The sequence below is a fragment of the Protopterus annectens genome, chromosome 3.part0, assembly GCF_019279795.1.
Source record: "Protopterus annectens isolate FY-2018-M chromosome 3.part0, PAN1.0, whole genome shotgun sequence".
NCBI lineage: Eukaryota > Metazoa > Chordata > Ceratodontiformes > Protopteridae > Protopterus > Protopterus annectens.
The window spans coordinates 927043275-927063168 of NC_056731.1; the positions used below are offsets into that span (position 1 = coordinate 927043275).

At 40.1% G+C, this 19894-nt stretch overlaps 1 protein-coding gene across 2 annotated transcripts in view; it reads left to right on the forward strand.

The window, feature by feature from the left end:
- VPS4B (vacuolar protein sorting 4 homolog B) overlaps window positions 1-19894 on the forward strand; it is a 904737-nt gene that overhangs the window by 353616 nt on the left and 531227 nt on the right. For both annotated transcript variants that reach the window (XM_044065255.1, XR_006364000.1), the window contains exon 5: window positions 5373-5492. In XM_044065255.1, coding sequence (XP_043921190.1) covers window positions 5373-5492 — 120 coding nt within the window. The remainder of the gene's footprint in view (window positions 1-5372; window positions 5493-19894) is intronic.

Here is a 19894-nt window from a genome sequence, read left to right on the forward strand (position 1 = left end):
TATTTTTTTATATTTTCCCCCCAACAGATTTGTTTTTCAATTGAATTGTACAAATTATAGGTCACATTAAAGGTGGAAAAAGTTTTTAAATGATTTATTGCGGTCTCATTTATTTATATCACAAAAACCTGGCATTTGAACAGGGGTGTTAACCTTTTTATATCCACTCTATAAATATGGATAGCCTTGAAATGATTGTGGTTGCCACACCACACCCTGTCTGTGACCATCACAGTCTCACAACCTTGACCCTTTTTCTCTGATCCCTTTCACTTTTGGATTTAGGGTTTTACTATATATTTTTTTTTTTTTTTCATAATTGGGTCTGAACACTTTGATACAGGGCAAACTCGATCTGAAGTATTAGACTGGAGTTGAGAAAATTATGGGTAGGAAGGAGTCAGAACCCTGGAACCATGGAAGCTTCAAATTCAGTGTCAAGGTCATATCCGACGTCCTGTATGTTGAACTGGATTAAAATCGGAAAACATGGATGTATTGTTATGGCAAGTAAAATACTTTCAGTTGCAACTCAGAGTAATGTTCCCAGTCTTGGTGATTAGAAGAAACATCAGTAAATGAAAATTCCGTGTTTTATAGAGTATTTACAGATGTGTGATTGTATGAATTAGTATGACTGCTTATTGTTTTAATGTCTATGTGCTGGCAAGTAATTTTTTCAGCAAACTTTTTCTATTTCTTGAGGCATGGAACTCCTTACCTAACAGCCTAACAAGCAAAACCTCCATAACTGAGTTTAAAACTTCCCTAAAAGGCCACCTCACTAATAAATGGTTGTGCCCCTGCTCAACACCAGGGGAACAAGTGACATAGGGAACAAATCCCATAGCTAGATCTCCAATCTCCTACTGCAGTATTATCCAAAACTGATTGTTATACAACATCCATTTGCAATATGTCCACATTGTTGATTGGCCTCACAATTTTATCTAATATAAGAACTCTACACATCTTTACATCTTGTCATAAATAAATAGTTTCATGCTTGCTCATTATGTAAATATTTTTCATGCATGCTCATGTTTAAAAATTGTAACTATTATTTGTTTTTCTCTTTTATGTTTGTACCAATACTGTACTGAAATGTGGAGGTTTTCTCCCTGAGCCTCCGCTGAAAAAGGGCTGCCTGTCCAGATGGACTTTCCCGGTTACCAAATGTAAAATAAATAAATGTTGTTGCAGGCCTGAAAAGCAGTTGCAGTTGCAGGTGTGCAATCCCATGTGAAGATTTGCATTCTTATTTTTTTCCCCTTATTAATTTGCTCAGGAGACTGTCACCTCACGTTAGACTGCCAGGTATGGTTGTTACATATCACAACTGCTACCCAGATGGCCAGATTGTGGACTCTACACCACTTCCTTTCCCCAGAAACCAAATAAATAAGCATATGGTCACACTACGTTGCAGGGTATAGTGACACCAGAGGATGTAGCCATGTTAGTCTCCTGAGCCTAAGCCTACAAGATTTTAGGAAATTAGCTGAAGAGCTTTCTACAGTGTGACAAAACTCACAGAAAGCCAGATTCCTTCCCTCCACTTTAGGTAGTCAGGCCATAAAAAGGGAAAAGGGGAAAACCTCCCTCTGTTTAGGGGGATCAGAGTCTTTCTCAGAAGATAAGAAATACTTTTTGTATATACTTCACAGATGTCTTATGTGCACTTGATGAGTATTTCTTCATGTTCACTCCCCTCAAGGACATCTATTTTGGGGAGACTTTAATTTCATGAATAACCCTAGTATTTACAGCCTGAAAGATGTTTTTATGGCAGCATCTTTGAAGTAGATTGTCAAACTACAACCCCCCCCCCCAAAAGAAGTCTTTAAGACTCCATACATTTGTAGGTACAGTAGGACTTGTCTAACCAAACTGATCCCCCTCCTCAACTCTTCCCCCATCACCTCCTTGGACGTTACCTGTCTCTCTCCAAGGGAGAAGTAGTTACAAAGATTACTTCGGACAAATGTGTCTCAAACATAATCTCTTTAGGTTATAAAACAAAATTCATGACCTCTCTTTCTTTCATGAGGTTACCTCCTGTCTCATTGTATCAGTTTGAATTATCTCTCTCAACCATCTCTTGACTCTGGGAGCCAGAGAAGGGGCCCCTTGAAGGATGAAGGGAAGAGGTTTTATTTCAAATTCTTAGTTAACAAAAGGGAAGAGCGCATGAATACATTTTCTGAACCTTTCAAAATTAAACCTGTTCTTAATGGTAACAAAGTTCAAAATGTTGGCTCTGCAGTCCCTCTTCACCTTACTCATGCATGGTGCGTTCATGTTTGCATATTCCTATTTGCAGTGTGTGTAAGACTTTCCTTGTGTTCAGAACAGGCGACTTTCAATTCCATTTTACATCCTTGCCCTTTGGGATATCCACAACTCCCAGGGTGTCCATGAATTACCTTGCAATGCTAATGGTATTTCTAAGGATAGCACATCCAGGGATTTTCTGGAAGCCACAATGGACACCATATTATCTGGGATCCTGTTACTACTAGAAAAGGTGACCTTCATCAGTGACTTTTTCCTATTTCTTTCTGAAAGGCTGACTGTGACAGCAAGGGAGATTAATAAGAGCCCTGGGGTTTGTCAGCCATCATCCTCTTGATGCCCTTGGCAAGGTTCCATATACAAAAAAAAACAGTAATATCTGAAGAACTGATGGAAATGGTAACAGTTCAGACTACCTAGAGAAGAGAGCTGCCAGTGTTGTCATGCCTACAAAGGAATTTGCCCAGTGGGCTGCAGCCATCAGGACCAATATATTGATGCATTTCCAGCCCTTATTTACAATCCAGATGTGACAGCAGAGGTATTTGGGTAAGGTTTGGGCTGTGCATACCAGCAGTCTTAATGTTCAAAATCAGTGGAGTCCCAGACAGGAGAAGTGACAGTGTCTGAGAAATGTTTGATAATTCTGGCTGTCAAAGCACTCAAGACACTTAGGAAACCAGGAGTCCTGCTTCTGACCACAGATAAAATCGTAGTAGTGTAGTGCACGAACAGGAAGTACTCACTTGTACCACTTCTACAGAGCAGCCATGCAATAGTAGGAGTCATCACTGTTATAGATGAGCCTCAAGGTTTTATCCATAACCACAGAATGATTAGTAACCAGAAGTAGCAACTCAACAGAGACATCTTGAAAAAGGTAGTGGCAAAATGGGAGTTAAAAGTGAGAGGTTCATTCACTTAGACCACCACTGAATCTCAAAGTTTTGCAGAAGATTTCCATGCCAAGAATGGTGGACAAGTGGATATGTTCCCTTTCCCTTGGAGTGGATCTTTCTGTATGCATAAACCAGTGAACTCTTTTGCTACCCAGCGTACTGTAGAGGATTTGAGTAGAGAGACTCCGTGCAAGTCTTCTGGCCCCTTTCTAGATCAGAGACCATTTTCCCTGTTGGTGCAGTTGGGGAAGGATCCCTTTATACATTATACATCTGGTAATAGACCAGCTGACCTAGAAGGCAGTCATGATAGGACATAAACCTCCAGGGTTTCAGACTGACAGCATAGTTTGTCGGGCTTTCACTCTTCTCAAGCACTTATTTTCCAAAGACATGTTAAAAATTTAGAAAAATTGTAAAGGAAGCCAATAAACCTTACGATAGTGAAGTCATAACTTGTAAAGTGGGAATGATTCTGCATTTGGTGCAGCAAACACCATCCGAATCCCAGCTCTTCAAGCTGTTTCCTCATTTAAGGTGCATGTTCTGGCGGTCTCTGTTTGCATTACTCTGATGTTAGCAAACCATTTGCTGGTAAAACTGTTTCTAGAGTGGAGGATTGCACCACTTTCCCACCAAGGATTACTATCCTTATTTCTCCTTGTGACATTGTTTGTCCTTCAAAAACTGGCTGTGATCTGTTTGAGCCAGCAGCCTCTTTTCTGCTCTGATTGTTATTTTGAAAGATGGCCCTTCTTGTGGCTTTTTACCCAACCAGGAGGATTTCAGGTATGTAGGCTCTAATGTACAAAGAGCCTTTTACATTTTGCCAGAGGGGCAGTGTGAGCCTGAGAGCTACTCCTAATTTCATGTCAAAGGTGGTCACTGAGACTTCCCTTAGCTACAGTATTTAGCTGCCAGTTTTTTTCCCAAACCAGAACATTAAAAGCAAGAAGGTTTTGCACTTAGACTTGATCATGAATATCTTAGTATCATATAGATTGAATCCGGGACTTTATAGACATGTAGAACAATTCTTTACCCCTTTCTTTTCTAGTAAAGTTGGGCAAAGCCAGTCATAGCCAATTTCCATGTGGCAGGGTAATACCATTCTGTTCTGCTATGAAAGACTGGAACATTTTGCTGGGACTAGTTAAGGCCCATTCTGCCAGAGATGTGTCTCTTAAGCAAGTTTTTTTCTGAGAACGTTTCTAATTAGAATATTTGTGAGCTAGCTACTTGGTCCTCGATTCAAACCTTTTGTAAATGTTAAATGTTATAAGCAAGCTACCCTGTTCAGAAAGAGGACAGAATGAGACACTGTCATCCTGCAATTCTCTTTGAACACCCAACCCCTATAGATGAAAGGGGGTCATGTGCCATTGTTAAATTTTCCACTTCACCTTAAATAGACAATGCTTTGGTAGTCTTCCTGTATGTTATGAGTATTATTACAGCAGTGATCCATACTAAGAATGTAATACATTTGTATCCATCCACTCCCCATAACAGTAGATATTTGAGTAGCATCACTGTTGCATTAGTATCTCCCACCTGCCTTTCTCATTATGTTTTGTATTAAGGACAGTTTAGTAGCTGTGTTCGGGGGTGTGGGGGTTATCAGTCATTATTTCATCTGTTTTTGTAATCCACAGCTTGAGCTGTGCAAGAGCTACAGTGGTGATTCCCTACATTAGCTTATTGCTAAGCCATTCTTCTTTGTATTATTTATTGGGCTTAAAAGTAAACAAAGGGTGCTTTTGCCTTCACTTGACATGGCCATCTTCATCTGCCCCTATTATTTGGGACATAGGCCATTAGGGGTGAGCCAGCCCATGACAGGACATTGCTAGAGCTCTGGGAGTTGGACCAGCTGGGCAGGCATCCATCCATCTACAACCCCTTTTCTCCCATTTTTGTATATAGGGTTGAGGTGTCACATAAACAGTGACCATCATCTAAGGGTCTGGGTGCTTCTGTGATTTTTGCTTAAAGTATGGAAAGTCCCAATGTACACATTGATATGTAGGAGAGGCACAAGACTCTTCTTTGGTTTGAGGAAGGATTACAGTGAGAGACAGGGAAAGTTTGAGTTAGATAATATAGCAGTGTAGGAATGTGGTGTATATAGAGAAGTTGTTATTTTTCCTTATTTATGTTGTTCACTGTGTTTATTAGGTGCAATTGTTATGGAAAAACCAAATGTGAAGTGGAATGATGTGGCTGGACTTGAGGGTGCCAAAGAGGCTTTAAAAGAAGCTGTGATATTGCCCATCAAATTCCCCCATCTCTTCACAGGTAATGTCATGCATCTTCTTTTTTTCTTTTTTTGAGAAAGTGTGTTATCTTTTTCTTTGTAAATAATATATGTTATTCTAAATTAATTGAAGCTTATTCTGGTTTTTGTCACTGTACATTTAGTACTTAAGCATGTTGGTGACTTTAGGCATGGTGTTCTCAGACATACCTCTCAATCTGGAAACATCAAAAATTTGGATAAAGGCCCATGAAAATAGATACAAATCTGGATGCTGATTAACATAACATTTGCATAGATAATAATGCAACCCCACCTACTCCAGTGGAATTGTGGGATATCAACTTTCAAACGCAAACCAAAGAACAACCAAAATATGACCCCAGACCCTGTAGTAAATGGTAACATTTTTTTTTTATTGTGTAACAGTGATGTTCACTGGGAAGGGAGATGATGATTAACCTTAGGATTTTGTTTTTGGTGACTTGCAGTATGTGGGTTTTGTGGTAAAAGTGTGGTATTTAGTGGTAGGCAATATTCTAATCTTAGCAAAAGAATATTGTAGTTTTCTGGGACCTCCAAAAGTCATTCTCCATGGCCTACTGATCAGTGGTGTAGCTAGAGTTTGTGCCAACCAGAGCTGTCTTTGAGTTTGCCGTCTTTCCCCCTTCAAAAAATCATGGTAGAATGGGGCCTCCATACATAGCCCTCCCCCCTGCAGCCATACTTCTAAAATGATTATTAGGATAGACATCTGCTAAACACAATACAGTCTCACAATGAACAAACTTAGCATTAAAACTTCTCTGCCCTTGAAACTCGCATTCATTGAAACAGCATTGAAACTCACATTTTAAAAAAAATGCATCTGACCAGTGGCGGGTAAAGATTACCTTTGGGTTGTTTTCAAATCATAGGCCCCTTCTACATGAAAAACGTACATGTGTTCTTTCATACACCTTCCTGACTGTATTAAATTATATTCCTTGTATAATACGGCACACTTGTTACAGAGCGTTTTAAAGTTACTGTTTTGAAAAATTTTCCAGTAAGCAATGAACAAAACAAAATGCTTGAACCAATAATGGCAAAACTGTCCAACTCAGAACATTTCCATCATAAAAGTCTACTCAAATTTATACAATCCACCAGTATCAGTAAATATGCACAATTTCTGCAGAAGTAAAAGTCATCCAAATAATTCCACACTAATGAAGAGGTTGCTCCTAGCAAACAACTTTATATTTCATTATTTTATCTACAAGTATCTACAGTTACTCAGGCTATAGATAAGGGAAAGGAGGTACACACTGCTTACCTTGACCTTGCTAAAGCATTTGACACCATTCCCCATTCAGGTATTATTGATAAGCTCACCAGCCTGGGCATAAACCGTTATGTCACAAGATGGATCACAAACTGGTGCTCAGACAGATCCCATAAAGTAAGAGTAGCGGGATCTATGTCCGAATCCAGATGAGTAACGAGTGGTGTGCCTCAGGGCTTTGTCCTGGGGCCCCTCCTGTTTGGCATATACTTCTCAGAAGTACAGGCAAGCACGGAACGGCTGTGGTTGACTAATTTGCGGACGACTGCAAACTGGGTGCTATAATAGAGTCTCCGGCCGACATGGAGATCCTCCAGAAGGGCCTAAATGAGACTGATGCATGGTGTCAAAGCCATGGTCTCAAGCTAAATGCAAAAAAATGTGTAGTAATCCCCTTTGGAAAAAACAGAGTACCCGCAAACTACAACATAGGAGGTAATCCCCTGAAATCTGAAGAAGAAATAAGGGATCTAGGGACCCAAGTAGATAGTCAGCTTTCGTTTGATAACCATGTTGCCAAAGTGGTTAGAAAATCCTTCTATGTGACCCATCTGATCACGAAAGGGTTCGCATCAAGATCTAAGGATGTAATGGTGCCCCTCTACTCTTCCCTCATCAGACCCATTATTGAGTACAATGCACCAATTGGAATGTACCTGGCTAGACATCTCCAGCAGCTGGAGAGACCACAGAGGTACCTAACCAAGAGGATTACTGGCCTCAAACAGTTGCCCTATGCAGCACGATTGAAAAAGCTAAGACTGTTCTCTGTTGCATGCCACTTTCTCAGAGGCGATCTCTGTCTAACATACAGAGCCATGTCCAGCCCAGAATTGTTGAACATGCTCCATCTTAGCAAAACCAAATCTACTCGAGCTACACGCTCTAGGGATATAAACCTCAACACAACAATGAATAGAGCATGCTGGAGGGATAGATTCCTTTCGCAGAGACTTCCCTTACTGTGGAACAGGGTCCCGATGTACATAAGACAGAGCCCCTCACTGTCACTCTTCAAGAAGAACCTTGATGAATGGATGGGTAACAGAAAGTTCACACCGGGGATCATACCAACAGCACTACTAGATAGGGGCCAAGGGTACTAGCTGCTAGTACAAGGGTCTAGGGAACTACTAAAGGGGCGGTGAATACCACACACCGTGGCTGGGGTAATATATGCCTTCGGGCAGATAGCCCAGTACCAACCTATGAACCTATAAGTAAAAGTGTCTATTGCCCTTGAGAAATAAATTACCCATGTTTAGATTAAAAAAATGATAAGCTAGTAATATTGCAGTAGGGAATAGATGGCAAACTGATAGCTGTTTCATAGTTAGTGGGTATCTCTGCCAAAGAGGATATTCTCAGGACTGCAACATCCACCCCCTTTAAAAGGAGAATACAGTATAGTATCAGTAATCCAGCTACATGCTGTAGGAGTAGAACCCACAGCCTTCTGCATCAAAAGGCAAGCATTCTACCTGCTGTACTAGTAACACAAACAGACTTGGTATGAACAGCACTAAACTTCTCTCCCCCCGAAGAACTATGCAGCATAAGATATCTGGAAAAAGCCAAAATTTATTGGGGGGGCAAAGGCCCAAAACCATGGACACATTTTAAACATTACTTGCATAATCTTGGAAAAGTTGCTAGAAGAAAATGTTTTGTGTTGCGATGTGTTTCCAGACAGGAAGACAAACGTAGAAGGCTGTCATTATTTATTGAATTCAATTCTTACTGATTTGCCAGACAACCACAATGTTTGAGGGACAGACCAAAATCACACATACACACGCACTCTACATTCCAGCAAAGACTTGCAGACATGTTACATCCCAGCAAAGACTTGCCAGACACAGGTACATTCCAGCAAAGAATTGCAGGAAACTTAGACACAATTCAAATTAATTCAGCCCAGCAAAGACTTGCAGGAAATGTATGGACGCACACAATTCAAATTAATACATTCCGGCAAGCAAAGACTTTGCAGCAGGATATGGATATGCACATTAACAGTTACATTCCAGCACAGACGAGTTACATTCCAGCAAAGACTTGCAGCAGGATATGGATATGCACATTAACAGTTACATTCCAGCACAGACGAGTTACATTCCAGCAAAGACTTGCAGCAGGATAATGCAGCCCAGCAAAGATTTGCAGAAAACGTAGGGACGTGCACACACACACTTCAAATTAATTAATTCCAACAAAGACTTGTTCAGATTAATACATTGCGAAGACTTGCAGCAGGATATATTCCAGACTTTACACAGTTCGTTGAAATTAATGCAGCCCAGCAAAGACTTATAGCAGGAAACGTACGGACTTTACACAGTTCGTTCAAATGAATGCAGCCCAGCAAAGACGTGCAGCAGGATATATACACACACCAAACTTTCCATCATTCAAATTAAAATGTCACACACACAGGAAGCTCAGCAAAGACTTGGAGCAGGATATGCACACACTGGACAGACTTTACACAGTTCGTTCAAAATTTAAATTAATACAGAAAATATACACACAGCCCAGCAAAGGCTTGCAGCAGGATGAAAATAACATTTCTCTGAAAGTCTGAATGGAGCAGCCTAGCAAAGACTTGCACAGTTTGTTCAAACATACGGACTTTACACAGTTCAAAATATCACACACAGGAAACCAGCAGCAGAATACATAATAAATACACACACAGTTCGTTCAAATTAATACAGTCGCCCAGCAAAATATCACACACACAGCAAGCCCAGCAAAGACTTGCAGCAGGATATACATATACTGGACTTTACACATTTCGTATGGACTTAATACACAAACACAATTAATTCTGAATGGAGCGAGCTGCCCAGCAAAATATCACACACACAGATCTGAAATAGAGGATGGAGGAATTTTGAAAGGACGTTTTGAATGGACTTGCAAGAAATGCACAGTTCTTCTTTTCTTACCTCCTGGAGGCTGATCAAAAAAAAAAAATTCTAAGTTTGTTAAACCCCTTTCCTGTAATGAGTCTAGTCCAGATACAAATTTGCTGTATCCAAGACTGTTTGTAAGCTCCTGAGCCCACAAGCCTTCCTGTGCTGCAGGGAAGCCTTCTAGCTTATCAGTGGGAGTGGTAAGCACTAGGTAACCTATCTACCACATAAGGAGTGGGTTCTGTCCCAGAAATTGTAGTTATTGGCCGTTTGGGCAGTTTTTCCATCTCTCTCAACTTTCTGATTTTAAAAGCCTGCTTTTGCACTTTTCCCCCCGTTTCCTGTAACTATAGTCCAAATACAGATTTGCTATATCCAGGACTGTTTTTAAGCTCCTGAGCCCCCCCCCCCAAGCCTTTCTGTGTCGGAGGGAAGCCTTCTAGCTTATCAATAGGAGTGGTAAGCACTAGGCAACCTATCTACCACATAAGGAGTGGTTTCTGGGCCCAGCAATTGTAGTTATTGGGCATTTGGGCAAGTTTTCCATCTCTCTCAACGTTCCGGTTTAAAAGCTCGCATTTGGTCTTGTTTCCCGCCTTTCCTGAAACTAGTCTAGTCCAGATACAAACTTGCTGTAACCAGGACTGTTTGCAAGCTTCTGAGCAGTGCCAGAGCCTGCTCTTCAATTTTTCCCTTAGATCTACTAGTTCTCTCCTCTCTTGCACTTATACTACTCTTGCACTTATACTACTCTTGCACTTATACTACTTTATTAGTCTAGCACTTTACCAGACCTCTTTTAGAAGTTATTGTAGCACACAAGTGCTACCAGCACTAAACGTTCTACAAGGAAACCGATCTAGTACTTATTATCAATGCCCACCCTGCCAGACATGTCTAGAGGTCAGTTCCTTGTGCTTTCTCCTATTAACCTGGTGAACTTGGGCATCCTGAGGCAATGTAGCAAATGTCTCATGTACACAGACAGCCCTCTCCTCTTGCCTTCCAACACTCAGACTTGTGAGAGATGCACTTGTATATCCAAACTGAAAGCCACGCACTCTCCAGCCAAGACTGGAGTAGCTGGTCCAGAGGAGAAGGTCAACACTTGCACCACACCACATGGAAACCATAGCTCTCCGGAACACACACCAGCACTGCCTTCACATAAAAACACAAACCACACACCCACCTTCATGGAGGCTCTCAATAAAAATCTACGTAAGCAGCAGAGCCCTCCAAGGCAGAAACATACTCGACCACCACAACACAACATTAATCACGAGACACATAAATCTCCTAAACAGTGTGCCACTCAACCAAAGCCCCTAAGGCAAAACAGCATGCCCAACACACTAGTCATAGGTGACTCGATAGTGAGGCACACTGATGTCCCACTCACTAGGTTGAATAAGGAGAAAGTAACAGCTGCCTGTCAGGTGCCAGGATCCGACACATAACGCATCCACTCAGGTCACTCAATAGCAGGTACAAATATGACTTTGACTTTACGGTATGTCAAGTGATCCTGCTAATAACCTGCCACGTATATTAGAGAAGAGTCTTCTAACTCTTCACAGCTAACTATGGGTGGTTTTGTGAGATCTAATCCAGACAGGAACCAAGATGGAAGTGCGACGTCGGCTAGTAGCAGTGGTGAAGGGCGACCTGCTCCAATATGGGAGAGATTACTAGAGGAGACCAGAGCTAACCGTTTTTCCAACCCGTTTATGGATTTGGAAAGCGTTCCACTGCTTTCTCATCTGAGGCGAAAGTTTTGTTGAACAAATTGGAACAATTGCTACACAAAGAAACGGCAACTCAGTACAATAGGATGAGTTTAAAAAGATATGTGGAACTAGACATAGCTTTGAAAGGGCTCAGAGCTATAAAGTTCCCATCTATGCCAAAATCAACGGAAAAAGCTTTCAAACAGAGATGGGAAGTCACGGCTCAATGGTGTGCTATAGAATGGACCAAAATATTGTTAGAACAAGATGAGGTAAAACTTTTGGACATTAAAAAGATATAAATATAGTGTGGAATAATTTCTTAATGTTGGTTGATAAATCAAGGTTTGAGCTGGCACTGCATGATATACAAGATAAACTTGTGGTATTGGAGAAGAAATTGTGTGAACAAAAATTGTATAAACTTAAGAGACCTTAGAGACTATGAAAGTGGTACGGCCTTTTTTAGGCTGACGAATTGGAAAGCTAGGTCTCGGGTACGTTTTCAAGAAGGGTTAAGTACAACAGAAGGAGAAATGTCCTCAGCTGATACTAGCCGAGGTCAGAGTGACATGGAAGATGAGAGACAATTTCCTGCCCTTCCACAACCCAATAATCCACAATATATGCACACTAATTTTCATCCCAACCGGAGATTCAACCAACAGAAAAACCGACAGTACACTGAATATGAACAAGGGCAGCACATAGATGAGCCAAATTACTGACAATGGAACAAGAACAACAGAAAAAGAACTAGATGGTATTGAAAAGTCTTTTTGTGATACAACGGACTTAGTATTAAACCTTTCTAACCCGGTGGCATATTATGTGAAGGAATTGGTAAGATTTAGTTTGAAAAACAGTTATTTGTGTTTTGAAGTCAAAATTTACCATCAGTTGCAAGGAACCTCTATGTGTTTGTCTTTTGCCCCGATGTATGCAAATCTTTTTATGGGTATGTTTGAGACTGAGTATATTTATACACATTGTTTTTTTAAGAAATATGTAAAGAAATATTGATTTATAGATGACTTGGTCTTTTTATGTGATGGAGGTTCAGAATTTATTGAACAGTTTATAACAGAGTTACATGAAAATAGGTTCAACCTGCAATTTGATGGTTTACAGTGGGGAAATAAGATCCCTTTTTTAGATATAATATTAGAGGGTAAAATTGGTGAGTTGGTTGCCACTGGGCTCTATAGAAAGTTTGATGTAGTTAATCAATCTTTGTTAGGAAATAGTTGTCATCCCATCCGTACTTTAGAGTCATTACCATATGGTACATTTTTGAGAATATCTAGAATCTGCAGCGATAATGTTGATTTTGAAAAGGAGTTATTTAAATCGGCTAACATGTTTAAACAGAGGAAGTATAATATAGATGTTATAGAGAAAAGTATGGAGAGAGTTAGAAGAGATAGATACAGTAAAGATAATAATAAAATAGTATATAGACATCCAAAACCAAATTTAAAGACATATAAAGATGTAAATAGTTTCTTTGTAGTATTAACATGTAATTTGCTGAGTGAGAATGTTAAACAAGTTATAAAACATTGCTGGCAATTCCTAAGTAATTTTCCAGAGTTGAAAAGTTTAGTGGAACAGAATTTAGTATTTTCTTATAAAAGAGGGTCAAATTTAAAAGATAGGTTAGTACGTACAAAATTTTAAGAGACCACAAATTAGGTTAATGCAACAGATTCAGTTTTTAGGCACTGCACCCTGTGGAAGATGTTTAGGTTGCAGACATATATTGTACAGTCTTTTTCTAGTATTAATAATAATAAATTTGAAGCTGCTGCAACATTTAATTGTTTAACAAAGTGTAGTTTATGCTATAAAACGCGGTTGTAATAAATTTTATATAGGGCAAACAAAGAGAATGTTTAAGGTGAGGTTATTGGAACATTTAAGGGACATTAGATCAAATAAAGAGGAAAGTCCGTTAGCTCAGCATTTTAAATTATATCATGATAGTGTTCCGAAAGATTTAACAGCTACAGTGTTGGCAACAAATACAGGTAGAAAATGAGGATTATAAGAGAAACATATTATTGTATAAGGAGTCTGTGTTTATTTTAAAGTTTGGGACTTTGATCCCATATGGTTTAAATGTAGATTGTTGTCGGAAATGTGTTTTATAACTTTAAAAGCATGTTTGTAAGTTATGTTTGTTATATTTGTATTTAAGTAATTGTTTAATTATATTGATGAATTGTTTTATTTGATATCATGGGTATAAAAAGTGGATTAGTATTATTTGAAATTTACTCCTTGAAGGCTAAACATTAGCCGAGGTGCTAGAGTGTTTTGTAATAAAACAAGAGGATTTATTCAACTACAAGTTGTTGGTTATTAGGTACAAATATGACTCTCTCATTGTACATGTGGGTGTGAATGACCTGAGACCGTACATCCTTGGACTACATGAAAAGAGACCTGGAGGAGCTCTTAGATTATGTAGCCCAGGCGGGTATGACCCTAGCCCTGAATAGCATCCTACCATCACCCAGAATGATAGCACAGTACAACAGAAAATGATTGATTTCAACAATTGGCTACATTTCTGGTGTCATTCTAAGGGGAGCCAGTATCTGTCTACCTGGGATGACATGATTGACAGACATTGATACTTTGCCAGAGATGGCCTGTATCTGTCACCCTGGGCTTCTGGATACTGGCCAAAGCTCTTGCCACCCCTATAGTGCCTTTTTTAGGCGGTGTTCCAAAGACCAAATTACCACCATAACAACTACAAACAAATGCAATCTGAGGGTCATGTTGCTCAATGCTAGAAGTCTAAATCTCAAAATGCAATCGCTTGAGGCACTCCTTAAAATGGAGAACATCGACATTTGTGCTTTAATAGAGATCTGGTTCAAGGCAGCAGAAAGCACCCCTGCACTACCAGTCTGTAACTCATTCCACACCTTTCGGCCCCAGAACTTAGACCCGAACCTTCAAAGGCGGTGGTGTCTTCATGTTCATAAAGGATTCGCACATCTCCAGACCGGTAGCCCAATATAATGAATCAGAGATACTTCAGGTGCAGCTAACATTGGGTAAGACAGTGATTCAAGTCGTAGCCTGCTATAGGTTCCCAACCATGTCCCAAGACTCGCACCCCACGTTCCTATGCACCCTGGAGAATATTAGGGTCCAACCTAACACACTCTTACTAGGCGACTTCAACTACTCCTCTATTAACTGGGTAAACTATTCATGTGTCAATACACTTGCCCAACGTTTCCTGGAGTTCATTAATTCCAATGCCCTGGACCAGCTCGCTCTTACCCCCACTAGAGGTAGCAGCTTCCTTGACCTGGTCACCAATAACATGGGTGACCGTTGCTCTACACCAATAGTCAGCTCCTCCCTGGTTAGATCCGACCACAAACTAATCACCTTGGAAATCCACATCCCTCCTATCTTCCCCCAGCAAAGGAAACTACCATGAGAAACTTCTCCAAAACTAACTTTGGGTTCCTAAAAACAGAGGTGACTAACTTCATGGCACCTATGCAAATGGAGAATAGTTGCATGACTGCAGAATCATACACCAATGCACTGTATGAACAGGTACACAAATGCATGGATCTCGCCATACCCAGTAGAACCAAGGCACTCTCCTCCAAAAAAAGGAAGCCAATCTGGTGGGTCATCTGCCTTAAACAAACACTACAACAGAAGTAGGAAACTGATGGGGAATGAGGTGAAGTCCCAAGACTGGAAAAACTCTCATCTGCCTCAACAAAAAGTTCAGATCCCTCATCAAATGCTCTAAAGCTAGGTATGAAAACAGAATTGCAGCAGATAGTAAATACAACCACAAGGCCTTCTATAGTTATGTAAAGAATCTCCATGGCAATACGCAGATTTGCTCTGTGCTACTGCACTATGGTACATCCTATACCGAGCCAACAGATATTGCCAGTATACTGGCCGGCAGATTCAGTGCCAACTTTACCCCCTCCCCAAAGGACCAATCACAATACCAGTAGATTGCCAGGCACCCAATATTACTGCTGCACAGGTTAAAACAGCACTTTCCAAGACCAAGAATACAGCTTCTATGGGACCTGACAATATCCCTGGTTGTGTTCTACATGAATTACAGAGTGAATTGACACCTCATCTGTGTGCTCTGTTCAATCACAGCCTCACCTCAGGCTTTGTCCCTGCTGAATGGCGCACTGCTACAGTTATAACTCTCCACAAAGGAGGAACGGCTACAGACCCTGGAAACTATCACCCCATTAGCCTGGCGAGTCTGATATGCAAAGCTTTGGAGCGCATCATCAAGGACCTTATGTAACAGTTCACAGATAGCAACATTTGATGCATCTCTGGTTGTTAATGCTAGGAGCATTAATAATAAAGTTTTTTTTAATTAGAAAACTTGCTACGTTCCCACAAGATTGATGTTGTTATAGTTTGTGAAACATGGTTAAAGAACAATGACTGGAAACCAGTACTGTCAGGGTATAAATGTTTTTACTGTAACAGACATTCTAACAAAAAATCAGGTGGAGGTGTTATGATAGTGATTAAAGATAGCTATGAGAGTTGTGATTATTGCATGTTCAATGGTAACACCAAAACTATAGACTGTGTAACTGTGACAATAAAGACAACCCTGGAACACATATAACAATTGTTGAAGTGTACAGACTTCCAAAGTCAAGTGCAGATGACCTAGAGGAATTCATACATTTCTTACATGAAACACTGGAGGGAAGATTAATATTAGCTGGGGACTTATATTTACCAGAAACAGACTGGAATAATATTGATTCAACAACGTTAGTAAATAAATTATTCACAGAGTATATTCGGGAACAACAAATGCTTCAGATTGTAAAAAAAATACCACAGGACGGAATATACTAGATATGGTTTGTGTTCCCAAAGATATTACTGTAATTTCAAGTCCAAGTTTTAACACCATTAATGTGCAGTGATCATGGGGTCATAAAGGTTAATTTGTTGCTATATAATTCTGCCAAACTGAAATCTAAGCCAATGTACAGAAGGTTAATTGCAGATTATAGGGAAGCAAAACAGTTACTATATAAAATTGGAGTGAGGTATTCAGTTGAAAAACTGCAGATGGAATGTGGAACGTTTTGAAAGAGAAATTGAGTGCAAAAAGTGAAAAAAATGTCAGGATCTAGGCACGCAACATTGGGGGGGGGGGGTATATTTCCATAAGATACCTGATTAAGGTGAGACAAAAAATATAAGAAATGGAAGAGAGGTCGAACTACAACTTTGAAATCCGAAATAAGCGAGCTGGACAAATAGATTAAGCATAGTGTTAGACAAGATCAAGACAAATTTGAAGAAAATGTATATAAAGATATTGAGCATAATAGGAAACATTGTTATAGATGCACAAGATGTGGAAGGAGTAAAGATACACAAATTGATAAAACTGTGTGCAGAGTCTAAAATTTATTCTCTGGCACAACAGGTTATAGATATATTTATAAAATCTTATGCAAAACAGTTTGGCTCCACAAAAGGGGTGGTAAGTTGTCCTAGTGACATCCAAGTAGCCCCAGATACTGGAATCAAATTAGATTATATTGAAAAAGAACTGTGCAAACTGGATCCAAACAAAGCGCAGGAAGGAGACAGAATAAGTAACAATGACCTGAGAACACTTAAGCAAGAACTTACACTGCCATTACATCTATTATTCACTAGGTCATAGAGATTCCTCAAGATTGGAGACATGCAGTTATTAAACCTGTCTTTAAAGGAAAGGGGAGTAGGGCAAATCTAGAATCATATAGACCCTTAAATCTACTTTCATATTATGGAAAAATAATGGAGAAGGTAATACTGGATAAGTTATTGTCAGAACTGGATAGGTTGGGACTTGAAACTGTATATCAGCATGCATATGTTGAAAATAGATCTATTACCACCCGTAACATTATGTTCTATAACAGTATAATAGCTATGAATGAAAAATTGTGTTGTGATATGATTTATATAGATTTAACTTCAGCATTTGACAGGGTCATGCACAAAACACTGATCAATAAATTAGTACAACTAGGTATTGATGTACTGTTGATAAGATGGATAGCTGCATGGCTTGCAAATAGGACATGGCAAGTATCGCACACCAGCTGGACAGGTGAAATCCTTGGTTACAGTCAAGGTGTCCCACAGGTCTCTGTAGGTAGGCCCTTACTTGTTTAGATTGCATCTTTCAGACCTTAATGTTTCATCTGAGGTGTTCTGCCGTCTATATGCTGAAGACCTGAAATTGGATAAACTGATTACAAGTGTTACAGATGAGGCATGTCTGCAAAATAATTTGACAAAATTGACCATTTGGGCACAGGAGAATAAATATGTTGATAAATGCATCAAAAACTAAGCATATGCGATTTGGGAGGCATAAACTGAAAGGTGAATATTTAATATAGCACACAGTGATTGAAACTGTAGACTCATTTAAGGACCTAGGTATATGGGTAGATTCAGCTATGAGTTTTTCTAATCATATCAATCGTTTGGCTAATGATAGTTATAGAACTATAGGGTATATAAAAAGATTTATAAAGTCTAGGAAATCTAACCTAATGACGTCATTGTTTGTTAGTTACATTAGACCCAAACTTGAGTATGGAATAACAATATGGAAACCCTATAGGAAAACAGGCATGAATAAACTGGAAAGAGTACAGCGGAATTATACTAAGGGCATCCATGGATTTGAAAATCTAAGTTATTATGAAAGACTAAAATATCTGAACGTGTACAGTGTCTCTTACAGATATTTGAGGAGATCGTATTCAGATATATAGGGCATTTAGGGCCAACTACCTCTGGGAATGTTTGGGGTTATCAAAAAGTACTAGAGAATTGTCAGATAACCTATGTAGAAGATTATGTAGGAATGAGAAGTGTACTAATTGGTTCTCTGACATAGTAGCTGATGCTTGGAACAGTCTACCAAATTACATTAAAGCAAGTATTAGTTTAGATAGTTTTAAGAACAACTTGGACATTTATTATGGGAACAAGTGATGTTATGTAGTCCAATCTCGCCTACATTCTTACCTGTGGGTTCGGAGCTAAATGTCGGCTCCGACGCAGCCAAACTTTTTTAGCTCAAAAGTCTTTCTATTGGCTGGGCTAAGATGGTATCCCATGCTGCACTGCTCTCTATCCCCAGATCTCGTTTGCCGCTCGTGTAGCTCGGACGTGGTTTCACTCTTGGCTGTGTCTAAGTACCCTTTTTCTTCCTTATCAGAGAAATTTGTTGCAAAAAAAAAGCTATTTTAATAGCTATTGTGTGTTCTTGTCTTGTGGAAAAGTTGCGTTTTTGATTGTTTTTTCTGTGGTATCCCACTAGCTGTTTCCAACAGGCTAGGCCCGTTTTCAGTTAGAGGACCTAGTCTGTCCCCTTGCTTTCCTTGTGTCATAAAAGTTCACCGGGACTAAAAACCATTTAAATTAGAGGTATTAGTCCTTTCCACCTTGTGTTTGTGTCTAAGGATCGTTTAACTTAGAGATCTTATGGTATTTTGTTTGTTGCAGGCTTTTTCCCGCCTTGTGACTGTTTGACCATTGGTACATTTATTCGGTGGTTATTTTTTGTTGGTGCCTTATTATTGTTGGTTAACTGTGTCCAAATATGCTAAGGAGCACAAGCCCTCGGGCTTCAAGAAATGCTCTAGGTGCAGTTATAAAATGTCCATTACCGATGGACACTCTGTGTGTATTGTCTGGGAGCGATTCATCTCCAGGAGTTGTGCAGCTTCTGTCATGCCTTTAGTCTGCGAGTTCTTCAGGAAAGGAAGAATAAATTGATTTTGAAGGGACTTCTGAAACCCTCCTTCGAGGAGGGTCTGGAGAGTGCTTCCAGCTCTAAGGCAAAATCCTCTAAATCAAAAAAGAGATCTCCAGCTCCATCAGTCTCCTCGGAGCCACCGGAGAAAATAGCAAAGTCTGCTTCGACATCCTTGGCTCCATTGTCCTCTGGGCCACAGGAAGTGTTAGTTGTTATGGAACCTGCTTTGGCTCCAATCTTCTTGGAACCTGTTCGGAGCCGATCGCCTGGCATTAGGCCAGTATCCCCTCCTCGCAGGTCTCCTTCGGAGAGGAGGTCTCTATCTCCTTCTCTATTCTCCAAATCCTCCAGGACCTTCTCAGATGTGGACGTTGATAGAGTGGTGCAGAGACTCCTTCAGTCACCAGTTCTGGCAAAATTGTTCTTGGCTCCGACCCAGTCGGCTCCGGAGCCGATTTCTCAACCTGCTTCGATACTTCCTCCTCCAAGCACACCTCAGCTTTCGGAGCCGGAGTGCTCTGCTCTGTGTGATGTCCCTATGTCTGTTCTGACAGCCCCTCCTGGCTTATAGGTGCCGACATCCGCTCCGACCCCATCGGCGCCGTCCACGGGGTTCAGGACGCAGGATTCTTCGGTCGGACCCAAG